The sequence below is a fragment of the Megascapheus bottae genome, chromosome 11 (genome assembly GCF_031878675.1).
Source record: "Megascapheus bottae isolate mThoBot1 chromosome 11, mThoBot2.hap1, whole genome shotgun sequence".
In the NCBI taxonomy this organism is placed as follows: domain Eukaryota; kingdom Metazoa; phylum Chordata; class Mammalia; order Rodentia; family Geomyidae; genus Megascapheus; species Megascapheus bottae.
In genome coordinates, this window is record NC_143519.1 from 27927326 (window position 1) to 27950619 (window position 23294).

The 23294-nt window shown below is 33.8% G+C and overlaps 1 protein-coding gene across 1 annotated transcript in view; it reads left to right on the top strand.

Moving 5' to 3' along the window:
• Positions 1–23294, top strand: part of Klhl1 (kelch like family member 1) — a 243075-nt gene that overhangs the window by 141084 nt on the left and 78697 nt on the right. The window contains exon 6 of the mRNA XM_090341711.1: positions 19982–20168. Coding sequence (XP_090197837.1) covers positions 19982–20168 — 187 coding nt within the window. The remainder of the gene's footprint in view (positions 1–19981; positions 20169–23294) is intronic.

A 23294-nucleotide genomic window follows, 5' to 3' on the forward strand; every position in this document is an offset into this window, starting at 1 on the left:
AGATACATACAAACATATATATGTATATACATGCATACATGTATAACACAAGTGCTTAAAATATAGAATAAACACTGTATAGTAAATAAATGTCAGTCTTTTTTTTTTTTGGTGGGTCATAGGTCTTGAACTTGTCCTGGGCACTGTCCCTGAGCTCTTCAGCTCAAGTCTACCCTTGAGCCAAGCCACACTTCCCTTTTTCTAGGGGTTAATTGAAGACAAGAGTCTCGAGTCATTTTGTGCCCACGCTGTCTTTGATCCTTGGTTCTCAGATCTCAGCCTCCTGAGTAGCTAGGATTACAGGTGTGAGCCACCAAGCCAGACTAAATGTCAGTCCTTTAAATTCCATTTCACTTAATAGATTCCTTCATCCATGAACATATTTTTATTACAAAAATTGTATTATTTTTCTATCCCTGAAAAATATGTATCTACCATTATTGATTAAGTTTAAGAAAGATTCACCTAAAGAAGTTTTTTTTAATCAGACAATAAGTTAGGTGCATCTCTACATTTCTTACAGATCCTTGCTTATATCTTATTTAGTGACCATAACATCTACTAATAAGACACTTAATTTTTATTGTATTTTATTGTAGGGATAATGAATAGAGGGGTTACAGTTCATCATGTTGCTATTTCTCCTTTTCATTATAAATCATGGTGCTTTACATTTTGGAAAACAGTTTTGATTATATGTATATTCTTAGAACAATGCCTCTGCAAGTGTAGGAATGTGATAAATGGCCTTTGTAACATTTAATTAAATTTATTCTTTTGTATATTAGTATTAATCATCTTAATTTACATTGCTACATAGAAGTAATTTAAGTTTTATTGAAGATGTCTCCTTGGTTCAACCAAACTAACAGATGAATAATTCATACTCATTATTTGGTAAACTTAAAAACATACCTAGGTGGTTAAGAACCTTGGTTTTTGTACAATGGATAAACAAAATACTTCTGCCTCCTCCTTCCCACCAATTCCATCCGAAATATGTCTTTCTCTTCCCTAAGAATGTATCTTTTAAAGTAATAATTTTCTTATGTTTTCACAGTGGTACATGGATGTAAACTCAGTTGCTAGTGGAAAGCTGATGGTGCTACTGATAATTATATTTCTTTGCAGGTGGATAATCTTTTTAGTTTTACATTTGCTCTGACTCAAATAGCCAAAGCTATAGATCTAGATTGATAACTAGCTCTTATTCAAATTTAGTATACGTGTGTCTTTTACTCTTCAATTATTCAAATATTTTAGTAATATTTTATACCCACTTAGTATTTGTCTCACAAAATGCACTGTATCTTAATTGTTTACTTTAATAATATTCTTCCCAAAGATGCCAAATTGTCCTTTTCCGAAACATTGACTTCTCTAGTTTCTGAGCACTAAATGGTTTTATCCTGAAATATTTAGAAGACTCAGAATTCAAATTATGTGATCATTTCTATACAAAGTACTGCACGAAAGGCTAAATAATTCCTTCTGATTGTGAATGTATGCAAATGACCTGGAAAATTAAATCAAACTTCACTAGAAGTACATTTCTAATTACTAATGTATTTTAAATGTGTTATTCATTTGCCATCATGTGTATGTGTCAAACCAGCATCTTAAAAGGAGTTAACATTATACCACTAGAGGGAGACAGAGACAGAAAGGAATAATTATGTCTAATTAAAGGTGGGCTGGAGGGACAATTGGTAACTTCAGACTTAGGGGAAGTTTTGATAAAGAAGATGAGGTGATGAATAGTTTGTCTTTGAAAAGTAGTAGATGTTTGTCAGGGACTTGAGAGAAAAGAGAGTAAGCAAATCCAGTGCGAATCCATCTTCATAACATAACAAAGTATTTGGCAAATCTTCAAGATAGAAATGGTACAAACGTAGGGGAAAATATTGAAAAAATTAAAAAGAAAATTGATAAATTTGTATAATGTTTCCCCAAGTGTGGTATTTAATAGCATCCTTTGTGGGACCACTGAAGATTTAACTCAGTCACATAATCATTTATGAGCAAAGTAAGACTCAGGAGATGTCTTACTCTTCAGTTTGTTTCTTTCAGTAAGAAAATATTCCCTGTTTCTGGGTGATTGGGTAAATGCCAAGCAGTGGAATTGCTGGGTCAAAGGGGAGTTCTATATTTAGTCTTTTGAGGAACTGCCATACTGCTTTCCATAGTGGTTGGACGAGTTTGCACTCCCACCAACAGTGTAGTAGTGATCCCTCCTGGCCACATCCCCTCCAGCATCTGTTCTTATTAAATTTCTTCTTCCTGGCCATTCTAACTGGAGTGAAGTGGAATCTTAGAGTTGTTTTGATTTGCATTTCTTTTATGACCAGAGATGCTGAGCATTTCTTCATGTGTCTATAGGCCATTTTTGTTTCTTCTTCAGAGAAGACTCTCTTTAAGTCTTTGGCCCATCTTTTAATGGGATGGTTGTTCCTTTGGAGATTAGTTTTGGAGTGATTCAATATTTTGAGCTGTTGATATATTTTAGATATGAGGCATTTGTCTGTTGTATGGTCAGTAAAGACCTTCTCCCACTCTGTAGGCTTCCTAATTAATTTACTAGCTATGTCCTTTGCCATACAAAAGCTCTGCGGTTTAATGCAGTCCCACTTAAATCCACCACCACAACAATGTTCATTGCAGCACTACTTACCATAGCAAAGATATGGAACTAACCTAGATGTCCCTCAGTTGATGAGTGGATCAACAAGATGTGATATTTGTACACAATGGAATTCTATGCTGCTGTCAGAAAAAATGACATTGCCCATTTGTTAGGAAATGGAAAGACTTAGAAAAGATTATATTAAGTGAAGTAAGCCAGATTCAAAGGAACTTAGGCTCAATGGTTTCCCTTATTTGTCATAATCAGTAGAAACCTCGGGCTCTCCTAGCAGAGATTTGCAATAGAACAAAACCTTGATACAAAAGGCCATATAGTAGGACGCTAAATGAAAGGATCTCTAGGATATAGAAACATAAGCCATATAATGAATGATTGTTGTTCTTAAGGTACTATGTTATCTCTCATCTCTTTTGCTGTCCCTTGGTTGTCTCATATTGTTACAGTATCTCACTTTGTTACCTAATATATCAGATATATTTGTATTTGGTTATTTGAAATTGGATAGGGAACGGGGGAAAACAAGATGAGGGGTGGTGGTGGTGGTGAGGGAAACGGGGACCGAGACATGTGAAAGGGTATCAATGTATGGGAATTAATGCACCATCTATCTGGAAAATATCATGTAACCCTTCTATTAATTACAATAGAAAATATATGAAAAAAAAAGAAAAATCTGGAAGTGGTGCTGCGGCTCAAGTGGTAGAGTTCTAGCCTCAAGAAAACCGAAGGTCAGTGCTCAGTCCTGGAGCTCAAGCCCAGGACTGGCAAACAAAAAAAATGTTGTACATATATACAATGGAATTCTACATAACCAACAGATAAGATAAAATAATGGCATTCACTGTGAAGTGGATGAAACTAGAGAAAATCATGTTGAGTGAGATAAGCCAAGCCCAAAGGAATAAAAGGCACATGGTATCCTTGACTCAGTATTCAGGTACCCAAGGTTATTGACATGGTCTTGAAGATATAAATGTACCTACATAAACATAAAAATCTATGATGGAATATATACTCTATAGACATAATATATATTATGTGGATTGATATGTATCTATGACATACAAACCCTCAGCTTAATTTTAATTATGTTCTAAAATTTATGTGCCAATGGTCACATATAGATACCTTTCTTGAATACTTGTTTGTTAAACATGGCATTTGAAATATGATGTAAAAAATCAGTGTTCATAAAATCTTTTAATAAAAAAGTATAGCTTGAAAAAAATAAAATGAAATATATGACAAATCAATAGCCAATATCCCTCAAGATATACTATAAGTGGTTCTTTTCATTTCATTTCTTTTCTTTTTTTTTCATTTTATATCAGTTCTGGGGCTTAAACTCAGAGCCTGAGAATTGTCTCTGAGCTCGTTCTCACTCAGTGCTAGTACTTTCCATTTTCTGGTGGATAATTGGAGATAAAAGTTTCATGGTTTTCCTTGCTTGGGCTAGCTTTGAACCACAGTGCTCAGATCATGGGCTCCTGAGTAGCTAGGATCATAGGCATGAGCCACTGACATCCGTACTTCTTTCTTTTGTTAAAAATATTTTATTGTTATTATAAGGGGGTCCAGAGGGGTTACAGTTACAAAAGTCAGGTAATGAGTACATTTCATTTTGGACCATGTCACCACTTTCCTCTCTGTCTTTTAGTTTTTTCCTTCCTATTCCCATCCACAAGATGCATAGTTCATTTTAGGGATGATACTCTTTTTCTTTCCAGTTCTGGGGGTTGAATTCATGGACTAGGCACTGTCCTTGAGCTTTCTCAAGGACACTGTACCACTGGAGTCACAATACCACTTCTGGCTTTTTCTTTTATTTGTTCCTCTGTGTATGGTACCAAGCAATCAAGCCTAGGGCTTCATTCATGCTAGGCAAGCTCTCTACCACTAGCTAGGCCAGTAAGTTCTCCTGGCCCCTGATGATACTTTGCATAGATATTGAGCAGGGGTGAAGTGAATCATCCAGCAGGACTGAAGACTCGAGGGGCACTGAACCAAGGTGTCAAAGAAAGCAGGCCTTTCAAAACAGGATCAAGCTGGGAAACGTCTGTCCACCTGAGCAAATTCTATAGCAAATACTATAACCACATCCTTTACACAATAAAGGATATTCCCATAAAATATTTTTATGGGAATTAATAGAAGGGTTACATTATATTCACCAGATAGAAGGTGCATTACTTCACATATATTAATACCCTTTCTCATGTCATGGTCCCCATTTCCATCCCCTCCTTCCCCGCACAATTTGATTTCCCCTCTTCCTTCTCCTATTTCAAATAACCAACTAAGCATATATAAAATATATCAGACAACGCAGTGAAATATTGTAACAATATGAGATAACCAAGGGATAATAAAAGAGATGAGAGATAACATAGTACATTAAGGACAACAATCACTCATTATATGGCTTTTGTTTCTTTATCCTGGAGGTCCTTATATTTAGCATCATATTATATGGCCTTATGTTCTATTGTGAATCTCTTGGGAGCACCCAAGGTTTCTACTGATTATGACAGATGAGGGAAACCACTGAGCCTATGTTCCTTTGAGTATGGCTTACTTCACTTAAAACGATTTTTTCTAAATCTTTCCATTTCCTTACAAATAGGGCAATATCATTCTTTCTGACGGCAACATAGAATTCCATTGTATATAAATACCACATCTTGTTGATCCACTCATCAACTGAGGGATATCTTTGCTATGGTAAATAGTGCTGCAATGAACATTGTTGTGCTAGTGAATTTAGTATATCCTTGTTTCTGGACAATTGGGTAAATGCCAAGAGTGGAATTGCTGGGTCATAGGGGAGTTCTATGTTTAGTCTTTTGAGGAACTGCCATACTGTTTTCCATAGTGGTTGGATGAGTTTGCATTCCCTCCAACAATGTAGTAGTGATCCCTCCTGGACACATCCCCTCCAGCATTTGTTCTTATTAGATTTCTTGATCCTGGCCATTCTAACAGGAGTGAGGTGGGATCTTAGAGTTGTTTTAATTTGTATTTCTTTATGACAAGATATGTAGATCATTTCTTCATGTGTCTATAGGCCCTTCTTATTTCTTCTTCAGAGAAGTCTCTCTTTAAATCTTGGCCCATCTTTTAATGGGATGGTTGTTTCTTTGAAGATTAGTTTTGGAGTGATTCAATCAACTTCTTTCCTTTACTTTGATCACCTATTAATAATTTGCAGTAGTTCACATGAACTGGAAACAAGGGGTCAATATGCTGTCTCTACAGGTTCTGTCAGCTATACACATTCTAGAAAAGAACAGAAAATAAATGACAAAAGGCATAATACAAACCTATAAGAGAGAAGAATTAGAAACAAATAGCATTATATTGTGATAGTTCTAGGTGAGAAGTGTTAGGTTATTATAACCATGTACTTTGAAATTATTGAGAAGATAAAACTACTAATGTCAACAAATGGGGTTAATGTGGTAAAGAGAAGTCTGAAGCCACTATGGTTATACAATTTTCTGCAAAAATGAGAAGTCCAGCCTATGGATAATAAAAATCAAAATTATTTTGTGCATAATGGGACAAACAAGACTTCTTGTTAGGTTCTGGTGGCCTGAGGGTTTCATTGGTAGTTTTGTATGGTCTATAAACAATATTATAAATATCCAAAATTCATTTGACCCAAAAAGTGTTCCCTGTATATAGTGGAAATGGAAATTGGATGATAAATATTTAGAGAGATAAAGGAATAGATGATGAGTGGAGAGAGGAAATAGATATGATTTATAGAGATAAGTAGATAGTTAAATACATAAAGCCATATGTATAGATACATACAAACATATATATGTATATACATGCATACATGTATAACACAAGTGCTTAAAATATAGAATAAACACTGTATAGTAAATAAATGTCAGTCTTTTTTTTTTTTGGTGGGTCATAGGTCTTGAACTTGTCCTGGGCACTGTCCCTGAGCTCTTCAGCTCAAGTCTACCCTTGAGCCAAGCCACACTTCCCTTTTTCTAGGGGTTAATTGAAGACAAGAGTCTCGAGTCATTTTGTGCCCACGCTGTCTTTGATCCTTGGTTCTCAGATCTCAGCCTCCTGAGTAGCTAGGATTACAGGTGTGAGCCACCAAGCCAGACTAAATGTCAGTCCTTTAAATTCCATTTCACTTAATAGATTCCTTCATCCATGAACATATTTTTATTACAAAAATTGTATTATTTTTCTATCCCTGAAAAATATGTATCTACCATTATTGATTAAGTTTAAGAAAGATTCACCTAAAGAAGTTTTTTTTAATCAGACAATAAGTTAGGTGCATCTCTACATTTCTTATAGATCCTTGCTTATATCTTATTTAGTGACCATAACATCTACTAATAAGACACTTAATTTTTATTGTATTTTATTGTAGGGATAATGAATAGAGGGGTTACAGTTCATCATGTTGCTATTTCTCCTTTTCATTATAAATCATGGTGCTTTACATTTTGGAAAACAGTTTTGATTATATGTATATTCTTAGAACAATGCCTCTGCAAGTGTAGGAATGTGATAAATGGCCTTTGTAACATTTAATTAAATTTATTCTTTTGTATATTAGTATTAATCATCTTAATTTACATTGCTACATAGAAGTAATTTAAGTTTTATTGAAGATGTCTCCTTGGTTCAACCAAACTAACAGATGAATAATTCATACTCATTATTTGGTAAACTTAAAAACATACCTAGGTGGTTAAGAACCTTGGTTTTTGTACAATGGATAAACAAAATACTTCTGCCTCCTCCTTCCCACCAATTCCATCCGAAATATGTCTTTCTCTTCCCTAAGAATGTATCTTTTAAAGTAATAATTTTCTTATGTTTTCACAGTGGTACATGGATGTAAACTCAGTTGCTAGTGGAAAGCTGATGGTGCTACTGATAATTATATTTCTTTGCAGGTGGATAATCTTTTTAGTTTTACATTTGCTCTGACTCAAATAGCCAAAGCTATAGATCTAGATTGATAACTAGCTCTTATTCAAATTTAGTATACGTGTGTCTTTTACTCTTCAATTATTCAAATATTTTAGTAATATTTTATACCCACTTAGTATTTGTCTCACAAAATGCACTGTATCTTAATTGTTTACTTTAATAATATTCTTCCCAAAGATGCCAAATTGTCCTTTTCCGAAACATTGACTTCTCTAGTTTCTGAGCACTAAATGGTTTTATCCTGAAATATTTAGAAGACTCAGAATTCAAATTATGTGATCATTTCTATACAAAGTACTGCACGAAAGGCTAAATAATTCCTTCTGATTGTGAATGTATGCAAATGACCTGGAAAATTAAATCAAACTTCACTAGAAGTACATTTCTAATTACTAATGTATTTTAAATGTGTTATTCATTTGCCATCATGTGTATGTGTCAAACCAGCATCTTAAAAGGAGTTAACATTATACCACTAGAGGGAGACAGAGACAGAAAGGAATAATTATGTCTAATTAAAGGTGGGCTGGAGGGACAATTGGTAACTTCAGACTTAGGGGAAGTTTTGATAAAGAAGATGAGGTGATGAATAGTTTGTCTTTGAAAAGTAGTAGATGTTTGTCAGGGACTTGAGAGAAAAGAGAGTAAGCAAATCCAGTGCGAATCCATCTTCATAACATAACAAAGTATTTGGCAAATCTTCAAGATAGAAATGGTACAAACGTAGGGGAAAATATTGAAAAAATTAAAAAGAAAATTGATAAATTTGTATAATGTTTCCCCAAGTGTGGTATTTAATAGCATCCTTTGTGGGACCACTGAAGATTTAACTCAGTCACATAATCATTTATGAGCAAAGTAAGACTCAGGAGATGTCTTACTCTTCAGTTTGTTTCTTTCAGTAAGAAAATATTCCCTGTTTCTGGGTGATTGGGTAAATGCCAAGCAGTGGAATTGCTGGGTCAAAGGGGAGTTCTATATTTAGTCTTTTGAGGAACTGCCATACTGCTTTCCATAGTGGTTGGACGAGTTTGCACTCCCACCAACAGTGTAGTAGTGATCCCTCCTGGCCACATCCCCTCCAGCATCTGTTCTTATTAAATTTCTTCTTCCTGGCCATTCTAACTGGAGTGAGGTGGAATCTTAGAGTTGTTTTAATTTGCATTTCTTTTATGACAAGGGATGTCAAGCATTTCTTCATGTGTCTATAGGCCATTCTTATTTCTCTTCAGAGAAGACTCTCTTTAAGTCTTTGGCCCATCTTTTAAGACGATGGTTATTTCTTTGGAGATAGTTTTGGAGTGATTCAATTTTTTGAGCTGTTGATAAATTTTAGATATGAGGCCTTTATCTGTTGTATAATTAGTGAAGATCTTCTCCCACGATGTAGGCTTTCTAGTTAGTTTGCTAGCTATGTCCTTTGCCATACAGAAGCTCTGCAGTTTAATGCAGTCCCACTTATCTAGCCTTTCTCTGATTTGTAGTGTTTCTTGGTCCTTATTGAGAAAGTTTTGACCCGTGCCAAAGAGATCTAGTGTATCTCCTATTCCTTCTTGTGAAGTTTTCAGTGTATCGGCTTTTACTTCGAGGTCTTTGATCCATTTGGAGTTAATTCTAGTGCAGGGTGTCAAAGAAGGATCCAACTTTAGTCTTCTGCAGGTCTTAACCAGTTCTGCCAGCACCATTTGTTGCAGAGGCTGTCTTTCTTCCATTCTATTTTTTTGGCTCCCTTGTCAAAGATTAGGTGGTCATAGATCTGTGGTTTAATATCTGGGTTCTCAGTTCTATTCTATTCATCTTCAGGCCTGTTCTTGTGCCAGTACCAAGCTGTTTTGGTCACTATAGCTCTGTAATAGAGTCTAAAGTTCGGTATTGAAAATCCTCCTATGCTGTTCTTTCTGCTAAGAAGTGTTTTTGCTATACAGGGTATTTTATTATTCCATATAAAATTTTGGATTGCCTCTTCTATTTCTTTAAAGAATGACATTGGGATATTGATGGGTATTGCATTGAATTTGTAGATAGCATTTGGTAAGATTGCACAATGATGTTCATTGCAGCACTATTTACCATAGCAAAGATATGGAACCAACCCAGATGCCCCTCAGCTGATGAGTGGATCAACAAGATGTGGTATTTATACACAATGGAATTCTATGCTGCTGTCAGAAAGAATGTTATTGCCCCATTGGAAAGGAAACGGAAAGACTTAGAAAAATGCATATCAAGTGAAGTAAGCCAGACTCAAAGGAAGATAGGCTCAGTGGTTTCCATCATTTGTCATAATCAGTAGAAACCTTGAGCTCTCCTAGCAGAGATTCACAATAAAACGAAAATGTAGATACATAAGGCCATGTAGTGTCATGCTAAATGAAGGACCTCCTAGTATAGAAACAAGAGCCATATTGTTGTCCTTAATGTACTATGTTATCTCTCATCTCTTTTGCTGTCCCTTGCTTATCTCATATTTTACAATATTTCACTGTGTTGTCCGATATATTTTATATATGCTTAATTGGTTATTTGAAATGGGAGAGGGAAGTGGGGGAAATAAAGATGAGCAGGGGGAGTGGGGAGGGAAAATGGAACAATGACATGAGAAAGGGTATAAATACTTGTGAAATAATGTACCTTCTATCTTGTGAATATAACGTAACCCTTCTATTAATTACAGTAAAAATATATGAAAAAAATTTTTCCTTACCTAAATACTCAGAAGTCAGAAAAAAAAGATAACCATGATGCTGTTTTCATTGATTCAAATTCAAGTGTCTTTAATACCCTTTCAGTATATATCACATGTATTTTTTGGTCAACAAAAGATCTTGTTTACACCATATGAATAAAATAGTAAGTTTGCTTGTCCTTTGTAGATATGTGCTATTCCCATGGCATGATCATTGAAAGCTGCCAATGGAGATGTGACTGTGAAGTATTCACAATGAGATTCGGTCAAACTTCAGTGTATGGAACTAGAACTTACATATAAAAAAGTCACACAGAAATAGGCACAGACTCCTACAAGAGATCACAGTCATATTCCATTCCAGTTACACGTGAAACTCAGAAGGCCCAGTGGAAAATAATTTCTGGTAGCTACGAAAACAATGTGTGAATAATATTATATATCATTCTAGGACTTAAAAATGGTACTTTGAATGCATATATCATGGACATAGAATGTTGACTTTCTCACAAACAATTCAAGTGACTTCCCTCATTCCACATTTCCACATTTCCCCATTCCATTACAAAAATAAGAAAACAAAACTAGTAAAATGTGTATTTTGAAGATAATACCTGAAAAACACTTACAATTTCAAGTTTGGATATGTGGCTTAGTAGCAGAGTGCTTGCCTTGTCCAAGTGAATCTCTAACCTTAGCTTCACCATTACAAAAAAAAAAAAAGGAAGAAATATGAGGAAACGTTAAATGTGCAGAAAAATGCCTAATTTTTAGGTTTTCTCTTCATTTGTAGAAGTAATTTCTATTTTCCTATAAGTCACTATAGCAAATATGCATTAACATTTTTTCCATGCTGCACACTCTGAAAATATTTAAGTAGAATTGGTCCTAGGGAGTCCAAACACTGCAAAATGAAAAAAAATAGTTTCCAGTCATTAGCCTAACCGAAGAGAATTGTAGCAAGAATTTGTGGATAGTCACTCAGGTCTGGTATGATTGTAAGAATGTACAATATGTGAAAATAAACTTCTAGCACACTTGTTTTTATTTTTGTTGGTTTATTATCAATCTCATTTCTACAGTTTGGGTTCTCCTATCTCTGTTCTTGCCTCATGCTTACTGGGTTCTGCTGTCTGCAGGTTTCTCTGTGTTTCACTAGTTGTCTACAAGTTGTTTTCTTCAGGTTAGTCACATTTCGAAAACTGCTTGATAGTCTGCAAAATGGACAAAAAAAATCTTCCTGATGATATTGCTAGGAAGTGTAATAAATTAACACATATAAAAGTGCTTCGTAAAGTAGAGGGTATAACTATGCACAAACTTCCACTATTCAAGTGACATATAACATTTATTATGAAAAAATAAAGTAGGCTTGCAATGTTAAATTGTAGGGTAATTTATTTAAAATTTCTCAAATGACAGCAACAGAAACTAAGTCATTGATGTGAGGAATAGCTGTTAATACGAGTCAACTTTTAAGGTAAAAAAATAGTGAAATTAACTTCATATGCCAGTTATCCACTACTCATGCAAAAGAGATTAGGTTGGTCAGACTAAGAAATCAAAAATTTTAAGCTTTTGGCCTTCCATTTTAGAATCTAGTGTTATGTAAGATCACAATTAATATAAACCCAATCTCAAAATCTTCATAGATTCATTCTTTGTTTTCTATCTTTATCCATGATCCTTTGACCTAATAGAATATGAGAGAAGAGAATTTAGTCAATCACACAGTGTCTTTCAGTGACCGATTCTGTGATGATGTAAATGCCCCATATTAGGGTGGCATGCTCAATAATGTAAGCCAGGCACCGCGGCTAATGCCTGTAACTCTAGCTACTCAGTAGGCTGAGATCTGAGGATCACCATTTAAACCCAGCCCAGACACAAATGAATGGTGAAACTCTTATCTCCAATTAATCACTAGAAACCAAAAGTGGGGCCATGGCTGAAGGGGAAGGGTGGTAGCTTTGAGCTGAAGATCTCAGGGACAGCACCCAGGCCCAAAGTTCAAACCCCATGATCCAAGAAAGAAAGAAAGAAAGAGAGAGAGAGAGAGAGAGAGAGAGAGAGAGAGAGAGAGAGAGAGAGAGAGAGAGAGAGAGAGAGAGAGAGAGAGAGAGAGAGAGAGAGAGAGAGAGAGAGAGAGAGAGAGAGAGAGAGAGAGAGAGAGGAAGGAAGGAAAGGAAAAGAAAAAGTTGCACACTCAAATGCGCAGAGCTGAGACCTGTGATAGGGTCAAGAACACAGATGGACAGATGGTTCTGAGACTTCTTTCCTATTTGCAAGTTAACATTTCACCTGCCACAATGTCATGGATAATGGTGGTAATAAAAACTCCTAGGTCAGAGGAAGAATAAATTTATTCACTACAGTAGCAATAGATTAGTTTAGCATTATTTTGGCATTTATACAATCACTGATTAGCACAAGTGAGATGAAAATGTTTCTCGTGTAATGGGTTAAACTGGAGGAAAGAGGATACAGATTTTAGGATATTGAATTTTTTGTAATGGACAGTGAGTTGGCAGTGACATTCTCTCTCTCTCTTCTGGAGGGATACAAACTTGGAAAACCTGGACATGAGCGTACACATTGAAATGATGACCACAGCTCCTCCCAAGGACATTCAACTGCTAGGAAGCATAATGGGAACATTTTAATTTGTCTTATGAGAAAGCTATCTAAGTGAAAACTGTGATGTCAGATGACAACAGGTCATTTCTCACACAGTCTAATATACTGCTAATTAAGAATTAAAGTAATAAACATGATCAATTAGAAGTAGATTCAAATTAGAAATTGGTTGATTATTTTTCTCATATTTCAAATTATCAGTCACATATTTTGGCTCTTCCACAATTCTGTCATATCTTCAGTCTTGATTACTAGGTTCATATTTTTTCTTATCCCTGAAGTTTTCTTTGTGCAGTCCATTTCATATGTAAATGTTAAAATCTCTATGAAGTATATGCTGAATTGAATTGACTTTATAAGGGAAAAATATTTTAATCCCTTATTGACTTGCAAGATGCATCCACCTTGATATTTTCCCAGAAACTTATTTCACTGATGATGATCAAAAGAGGTATGTTGGGCTTTGATCAGAATAACTCTAAAGAAAACTGGAAATCTGAAAATATGAAGTGATTAAAATTCTTTCTCCATCTTCCCTTATGTGAAATGAAGGAAGTAAAATAGTGATTGATACCTTGTAATTAGTGTGAGGCAAATTAAAATGACTCTATTTAAAGATGATCAAGGAAAGGCTGACGAAAAGCCAAAGCTTAATGTGAGGTACACATAATTATTGAAATCAATCTGTTTTTTTTTTAAATTGTAAAATGAATGTTGTCCCTTCCAATGCTTGCATGAAGATTTATTTCAAAGTATTTGCAAGTGTTTCTCAAAAAAGATGAAGATGTGCTGAAAAATTATAAATTTTAAGAAAAAATACCTTTTGCTCCTTGCTTTTCCTTAGTTTCTACTCACTTTGACTACTATTTCCAAGTTAAATGAGCCAATCACCTTTAAGAATAAAACAGGTCCTCCCTTTGTTCTTTAAACTGATATCCTATATCTGCATATAGGTTTAATTATTTGCAAATTTGACTTCCTCCAAACCATTGAGGATCTAACACTAGATTCATAGAATCAGGATAGTCCTATTTAGAAAGAAGGAAAACTCAGAAAAATACATAAGGAAAATACACATTAATTTTATTAAAGTAGATATTAATTTGATTATATGTATGGTAGTACTGTTGGCTATAATATTTCTTCAGATAAATGATGATAATGACAATTGGACTGCTCTCTGATTCAGGCTACACTTCACTTAACATCTTGAAAATCATACCTCATGCAACTCACAGGTCAGCAATGTCTTCTACTACTACAGTGTTACTGAGTAGGCAGATGTCAAATGTGCAACTAAATATCCTCCTGAGCCAATGTTTATCTCTTATAGAGCTTGCAAAAATGGCTCACCAATTCTAATAAATTTGTTTTCAATCAGAAATGCTTTTGTAAGTGGTCTAAAAGAAAAAAAAGTACCTCAAAGGGAAATGTGGCTTCCAGTGAAGAATCTTCACACTGTAGTTACTCACACAGTAACTATCCACACATCCAGTTAACACTTACAAAATAAGATTATGAAGATTATACCTCTTTACTCTTTCATAGTTCACAATTCCAATTTAGATACGGATATAGGTACAGTAAGGAATAAGTATGAATGTGGTATTGGCATCCACATAAGGATTCTATTAGTAGTGCAATTAAAACAGTAACCAATAAACTAAAACAACAGTAAATTATTAATCCATATATTCTTAGTTCTCTATGTGATATTTTATAACACAAATAAAAATTTACATTATTCATCTTTCCAGAAATTCAAATATATTTGATCCAAATTTTTATAAGGGAAGTTTAGAGTTTGAATTTTTATTACAAAGACAAAGGGTAGAACAGAATTGACTTAGGTTAATGCTATTGGAACATTATTTGGTAAAACTTTGGTTCATGTGTTGGCTGAAGATATAAGAAGTTGTTCTAAATAAACATGTTATTGAGTGAGGAATTGTAACCAGGATAAAAATTAGTTGATAAAAAATTACTTATATATCACAGTCTCCTAATTGATTAAAGCAGCCTAAACACAAATAAGTTATAATAGTAATGGAAGTAAAAACTGTTGTAAGTCATCAATATAATGAGATGACCCATCAAGGATAAAAAGAGCAATGGAAAGAGTGGAGATGGAGTTAATAGTTGAAATGTATGAGCTAGGATGTTCAGGAAACCTCATGGTTTAATTATTTGTAATTAAGAGTACAATCACTTTCCAGTGATGGGAAGAAGTCAAAATATTTTTTGTAATGTACTTTTCTGTAATGTACTTGTGCAGGTTATTGGCTTTACCAGGGATTCATTGTTTAGAAATAACTTGCTGTTAGTAAGCAAATCAATTAATTTGTGGGTCAGATTTGAAATTGACAATGAATACATAATGAGTAAAAATAGTGGGCACTCTAGTGCTTTAGATATAAGACATTAAATGATTGTAACTAAAGGATTATTTGACAGAATCATAGGTCCTGTCATTCTGTGATACCAAAGGAGATGTTCCAGACATACTTTTTCTGATTTCTTACTAGATTATTATACATATGTATGCATATATAAAAAGTTTTAAATAGCAACATTCATGAATAATTGAATTAACTGACTAAAACAAATTTGTTCCCAATTGCCTTAGCAGCTTTATCCTCAAGGACAAATAGAAGCTTCATCTGGACTTTGAATCTTGGGATTATTCTTAATAGAAGTTTACAAGGAAAAGGTCTTATTTATATTGACAGGAAGGGGGAAAGGGGAGGGCACAGGGGAAGTAGTTGTGGGTGAAGAGAGGTAAGAGTGGGTATAAAAATGTCATAATTCAATATGATAGGGGTTAGAAAAGCTAATATAGAATGAATCAGGTGCCGGTGACTCACGTCTGTATTCCTAAATACTCAGAAGGCTGAGATCTGAGGACTGTGGTTCAAAGCCAGCCCGGGAACAAACTCTGTGAGACTCTTATGTTCAAATAACCACCAGAAAGCGGAAGTGGGGCTGTGACTTACGTGGTAGAGCACTAGTCTTGAGCTGAATAGTTTAGGGACAGAACCCAGGCACAGAGTTCAAGCCCCATGACCAAACAGCCAAAAAAAAGAAAGAAAGAAAAGAAAAATAAAACTATATAGAAATATAGAAATATATATTTCTATATAGAAATATAGAAAATCCAGGAAAATGTACATTAGGATCTTAGGTAAAAGGCCTAAGGCCTAAGTAGAAGCGGGGTTTGGCCTAGTGGTAGAGTGCTTGCCTACCATGGACGAAGATGCAGGTTCCTTCCCTCGGTACCACATACATAGGAAAAAACTAGAAGTGGTGCTGTGTCTCAAGTGGTAGAGTTCTAGCTTGGAGAAAGCTCAAGGACAGTGCTCACGCCCTGAGTTCAAGACCCAGGACTGACAGAAAAAATTAAAAAAGGCCTAAGTATATGAAATAACTGCTTCTAAAATAGCATAGTGAAACTGAGCAATGTCCTAAGAAACAATCATGCTTTTAAATATGACCTAAATGTGAGTAAACTGAGAAAGGATTTACAAGAAATGGGGAGGAGGTCAGAATAAATAAGTTGGTTTAAACAAGCAAAGCTGCTGTTTTATAGGAACAATCAGATCGCCTTGACCAAAATCGCTGCTGAATAAAGGAATACTGTCTACACTATTAGAATGAAGTACACCGTGCAGTATGAAAGCAACTGGTCATACAGGTTCCAGGTTTCTTTGTTTCCTTTTGAAAAAATTCGGAGCATTGTAACGATGGAACAGTAAACTGATGTTAAATAACTAAAAGCAATCACAAATTATAGCAGCACAAAATTAATTTCATTTGTCATTAAGAACAGTCATTTGGGGTATATGCTCTGGTTGTTTGGGTCATGCTGTTGGTTTTCTCTGTTTATAATGTCAGCTTATATAATTATTTCTCCACTTAGGGCAATTAACTATTTCTGTATTCAGAATAAAGTTAATGAATCTGCTCATTTTATATATAGACTCTTCTTGTTTCCTCAAATATTAGGAGTCACTCAGATACATCTGCCACAAGCGTTGCCAGTCAGTTTGAAATGAGATAATGAGAAATTTCAAATGCCTCTACTTTTCCAATTGACGCTAATGAATAAAAAAGGTTCTCATATTGATTCACAAAAAAAAATAAAATAAAAAAATACTTGTTTTGTCACTTGAATGGGATAGAGGATCATTTCACTCTCAAAGTTTCCTGATTTTATTTCAACTGGGACCATTAATATTTTATGGTATGAACATCTATCTGCTTACAGTTAATTTCCACCTTCCTCACGGGCATGGGAGTCATTCATGATTGGTTCCTTTTCGTGGAAATCCATTCAGAGTGGATGCTGCAATACTTTCTGATGACATCCTGGGAACACCAGTGAAACAATTAACATTGCCAACTTTTAATACTACTGATGTTTTTCTTCTCTGTTTAAAAATTAGCAATGTAAATATGGCCATAGATACAGAATGTCTCTGGAAATGATATATCATCTTAATATTTATTCTGTTGCTTCAAAAATCTTCTGGCCACTCTTTTCACCAGCACCTCATCCTGAGTAACAAACAGGCTCAGAGTTGATGTACATGGAATGATATCATGGGTTGTTGATACATTGTCTTAAGAACTACTTACTAGAAATGCCTGAAAATAGTTTTCTGCATAAATTCCACATACGACAAACTGAAATACAAATTATTTTTTCCTACAGCATGTGAGATATGGGAACATTTTATCATCTCTTTTTACCAAATGGAAAAACTGAAAGTCTATTATGAAGCTCAGTTATTCTTTCAGGAGTGTCACTTCTAATAGGAATCAATTTTGTTTCACAGATTCTAATTTTGCGAGTTGATTTTACCAGAAGACCCAATAGCAAAATAAAAGTTTGATGTATTGTGGAATAATGTGAAGTTTATGAAATTTTGTTACTTTGTTGTGAAATAGAAAATGTTTTAATAACTGTTATAGCCTAAGGATACAGTGTGGAAAATTTGATGTTTTCTTTGGTATACAGAAGTTTAACTTTTTTCTTTTTTTAAAATATTTGTTAGATATTGAATTCCATTTTTTCTATGAAATCTTATACCAGATGAAAGGACTATGTGTGCTTATTCTGCTTGAACAGATTCTGTTTCATTTCTCTTAGATTTTCTTTTCATCAGTACAATAAATTTATTTGTATTCCTGTTTTTTATGTTGCTGTAATGATGTTAATTTGCAATATATTTAGTAAAACATTGGTTATGCAAATATTTGCAATGTAAATATTTTGAATTTGTTTTACTACAATATATAATAGACTATTAGATTATATAATAGTATAGCATTAATAAGATCATTAATATAGTAACTATAAATGCATGTGTTACTTTATTTGCTTATGATATTATGTAAGATATTTTTGTAATTCAATATCTATACAGGCAAAGTAGTGAAGAAAAGCCCTATAAATATTTTACAAGATTATTTATTCCCTATAATGTAAAAGAAAACAAAAGTAATACTCAATTATTCTAGTATTTTACTTTAGTAACCTGTTTTGTAAGTGAAGTGCTGAAAATATTGGGATGAATTTCATGATAAGTACTCATACCTTTTTTGCATTTAGCAACTAAAAATATATTCAGGAATTATTAATTGACATTACTATTTTCCTAGTTTCTTAGAATTACACAAAGAAGTAAAATTTATACTTGTGTTAATGCATAGAAGATTTCTCATGGGGAGTAACTGAAAAATTCAGTTAACCTTAGGAAAACATCACTTGACCAAATGAGAATATTCTTAGGAGAGGCTCATATAGATGCGATGGCTATGACTATCTGACTATCTGACTAAACAAAATAATAATTATCAAAATGTACTACAAGAAGTGGAAACCAGAGGTTTTTTTTCTCTTTTTCTTTCTTGGTTGCTATTTTTGTTTTAATTTCCTTTTATCTTATTTGTTTGTTTGGAGGAGCGTAATGGAGGAGGTGGGTACACAATTGATGAGACCAAGGCTAACCAGTTGCAGCAGTAATACTCACTAGGCCTTTGTTGAATTAAGATATGGAAACTGTGAGTGAGGATAGGAGGGAAAAGCAATGAGAGAGCATGGGAAGTGGTGACACTGTTTTTTTTTTAAGTATTCTTTTTTTTCATATATTTTTTATTGTACTTAATAGAAGGGTTACATGATATTTGCTAGATAGATGGTACATTAATTCCCATATCTGAATATATAACCATAGCTCTTCTGTACAGTACCTTTATGATAAAAATAAATATTTGCTTAAAAAGGAAAATATGTATATTTGTGGAATTAATTTAAGTAATTTTTTGCCAGTCCTGGAGCTTGAACTCAGGGCCTGAGCCCTGTCCTTGCTTGAGCTTTCTCAAGGCCAGAGCTCTACCAGATGAGCAACAGCACCACTTCCAGCATTTTTCTGTGTAAGTAGTGCTGAGGAATCAAATCCAGGTGCATGCTAGGCAAGCACTGTACCACTAGGCCAAACTCCCGACCATATTTAAGTAATTTTTATGTAGATTATTTTCATATTTTATGTAGATTTGACTTACTCTATATGTTTTAATGATTAAACATAACATTTCGTTAAGATATTTTGTTAAAATTTAAGTTAAATTGGGTAGAAAGCCAAGAAGACATAATTTCTTTTAACCAATCCTCTCTGCTTAGTTAAAATGTATGTATATATTAAGAACAGTATTTGACCATATTTTGGTTTAAAATGCTTTTTACCTTAATGTTAACATTTGAAGATATTGAAATGTATGCTGAGAATCTAGCTATCTAGATCCTAACCCACATCATACTTGAACATATTGATTTTAAATTTCAGTTTCCAAGTAAGCTATATCAATGTATACATTTTATGTTCTTGTTTTAACTCCTTAACAATGTACATAAGATACTCATACAATAATTTCCTAATATGAGTTAGGTTATAGCCATAAAGTCTCTAATTTCAAAACTTTTGATTTATGCTCATTCATTTACCAAACAATATGAACAGTGAATGCATTATTATTTACAGATATTGGCTGACTTAGAGAACCATGCATTATTTAAGAATGATCTGGAATGTCAAAAGCTGATTTTAGAAGCAATGAAGTACCACCTCCTGCCAGAAAGAAGAACTTTAATGCAAAGTCCTAGGACTAAACCCAGAAAATCTACTGTTGGCACTCTGTATGCAGTTGGAGGAATGGATAATAATAAAGGTATGTTACACTAGATCTTTATTAATGTATACTTTGTGTAATTTGGTGACTTAATTTGAATGTTATGAGCTACAAATCCAATAATGTTTAAGTATAATTTCCTCTTTACATAATAATTTAGTATTAGGGAAAAAATGAAAACACATTTGTGATTTCTGATGTGCACTTGCTCCATCTGCTTCTATGAAACATCTCTTCATTTCCTGCACACTATGTGCATTATTTCAAATGAAAAGGAAAGAGAATGTGAAATAATTTAAACACACACCCACACCCACGTGCATGCGCACACACACACACACCCACACCCACACAGGCGCACACACACTGGCCAAATTACATGTCGGGTACTTTGAGAATGGTATTTACAGAAACTGAATATCTCTTATCTTAAAATATTCCTTATAAATTAAAGAAATTTTTTAAAATCTGAAACTTTTTCAATCAGCCAAAATAAACATTTCTTTGTTTTTGTTATTTTGATTAGCCTTCCCCCTGCAGTTCAAATTTGAATTAGAAAGCCAGCTTGATACTGGTGATTCTTACCTGTACTGAGCTGTTAGGAAGGGTGAGATCAGGAGAATCATAGTTTGAGGTCACTGGGGCCAAAGACATAAGACCTTCAACCAATAACTGAGCATGGTGGGTCATGCCTGTCATCTTAGTACCATGAAAGACTGCAATTTGGAAGATGGCAAATCCATGTCAGTATTGTGACTCAATGGCAACAGAAGTTGGGCTTAGTGGAATGGTCCATCACTGCATAGGAAATAGGAGCATACAATTAGAGGACAGAGGATGGCTGTCCAGGCATGTATCAAATCCCTAAAACCACGAGTGCAAAGAGCTAAAGGTATGTCCCAGAAATAGCCTGCTTGTCTATCAAGAGCAAGAACCTGAGTTCAAAAATAAATACTCCCCAGTTTTCATTAATAAAGATTGAGAAAAAGCATATTTTAATTTACTGCTGTAATTTAAAAGGTACTGAAAATAAATCTGTAAGAATTTGGAAATTCATAGCATAATTTAAAACAATAAATAACACTATCATGGTTAGCATTTGTCCTACATGACAGAAATATGAGGAAAAATTCAGTCCACAGATCTATATATCCTATATCTATGAGACTCAACTGGTGCTTAATCTCAGGTTGTTTCCCTTCTCTAAACAACCTCATGAAGCTTCATTATTCCATCTTTAGTCAGATAAAGTCTTTAGATCTCATTTAATGAAAACACTTATTCCAAAATCCATTTCTTTTCTAATAATAAATTTCTATTAGCAAATTTTCATAATCACAAATATAAAAGCATCATTGGTTTTAAATTCAGAATTAATCAATATTCAAAGATCTTCATTTCACTTTCACTGATATATCAGAGTATTTTTTTTCTATTTTTACCATGAAATGTGTTTACTTGTAGATTTGTAGGCCCATTCTTGTTATTACAAATGAAGTGAATCATGCAACCTGTTTCTTTGGATCTGGCATACTTTCCTTAACATAATTTTTCCCAGATCTTTATATTTCCTCACAAATTATATACTGGGACCAGATAAATTATAGAGATCTCTAGAAAGATACACAGTGAGACCTAAGGAGGAGATCATGAAGGCTGATGGTAGCCCTGTGAATGTAATCATATAAAATAATATTTTATAAAATGAATTCCAACAAATGGAAACAAGAGAAGTTTGGTGATATTTTTTGCTGTTTACTTTTGTCTTGTTTGTTAGTGTATTTGGCAGAGTAAGGATAGGCAGAAAAGTTGGGACAATGGGTGAGCAAATGCAGCAGAGATACTCTCTTGACATGACGTGGAAAATGCATTATATAACTTGTGGATGCAGACGTGAGGGGAAAAGTGAGAGAACTGGGGAAGAAGTAAAATGCTTCAAAAAGAAATATAATCATTATAAGCAGGGAGTTTGGCCTAGTTGGAGAGTGCTAGCCTAGCATGCATGAAGACTGGGTTCAGTTACTTGGTATCATGTAAATAGAGCCCGAATTTGTACTGTGGCTCCAATAGTAGAGCGCTAGCCTTGAGAAAGCCCAAGGACAATCCTTAGGCCCTGAGCTCAACCCCAGGACTGCCAAAATTAAAAGAAGAAAAAAGAAATATACTCATTATGAGGCTTATATAACTGTTAGCCCCCCTTTCCTTCACCCCTACAATAACAATACAATATATTTAAAAATATATCAGAAACATGGGTATGCAAATAATGTAAGAAAGGAGAAATGAACTGACCTAACAAAAATCATTCTTAATTTTCCAAAATGTTTATCTAGTTATATGTTAGTATCTATTCTCTGACTGAATATCTATCATCTATCAATCTATCTCATTCTCCTTTCCTATATATCATTTTCTATAAATATACAAATATCCATAACTATACATCTACATTCACAATAGTATATATTCATATTTTCCTTCAATATATGATTAGAGTTTTAAGATAACCATTATCTAAAGATTTTCATATTAACTACTTGTAAGTAGTTTTCTTACATCTTTTCATTTTGGTGTGTGGTTTTATACTTCCTTAAATTCTTAAAATACATTTTTAAATAGCTATATAAATCTTATCTTCAAAACTGCCCCAGTTTATTCAAGCTTTATATCAAACATTGTCAGAAGTCCACCCACATTTTCTACAAATGACATCAATATAACCTGTGCACATAAAAGTTTCCAACAGCATTTGAGTAAATTCCAAAGATTACTGGGTGAAATTTTAGTGAGTGGCAAGATGAAACTTTTGTGACAGATGAATTGATTTCTTTCTAAGTATAAAGAAATTTATTTTATCATTAAATTTTAAAGAAACTGTGTCTTTTCACTACCTTTCAAAACTTTGCCTTAAACATTCTTTTTATATCCTACATTAAATGAAGGTATTTATATAATAAAGGTCCATGTTCTCTTTTTGTATTTGTATATTCTTTCTTGGTAAATAATATTTTCAAATTTTATTGGTTTAATTTGTTCAGTAATATATGTAATAATTAACAATTTCTTTTTGTAATTATGTCTGATTTTATTTCAAATTTTGTGTTAAATATTTGTTCATGGAATATATCATAGATAGAAAAATAGATAAGAAAATATAAATCAATG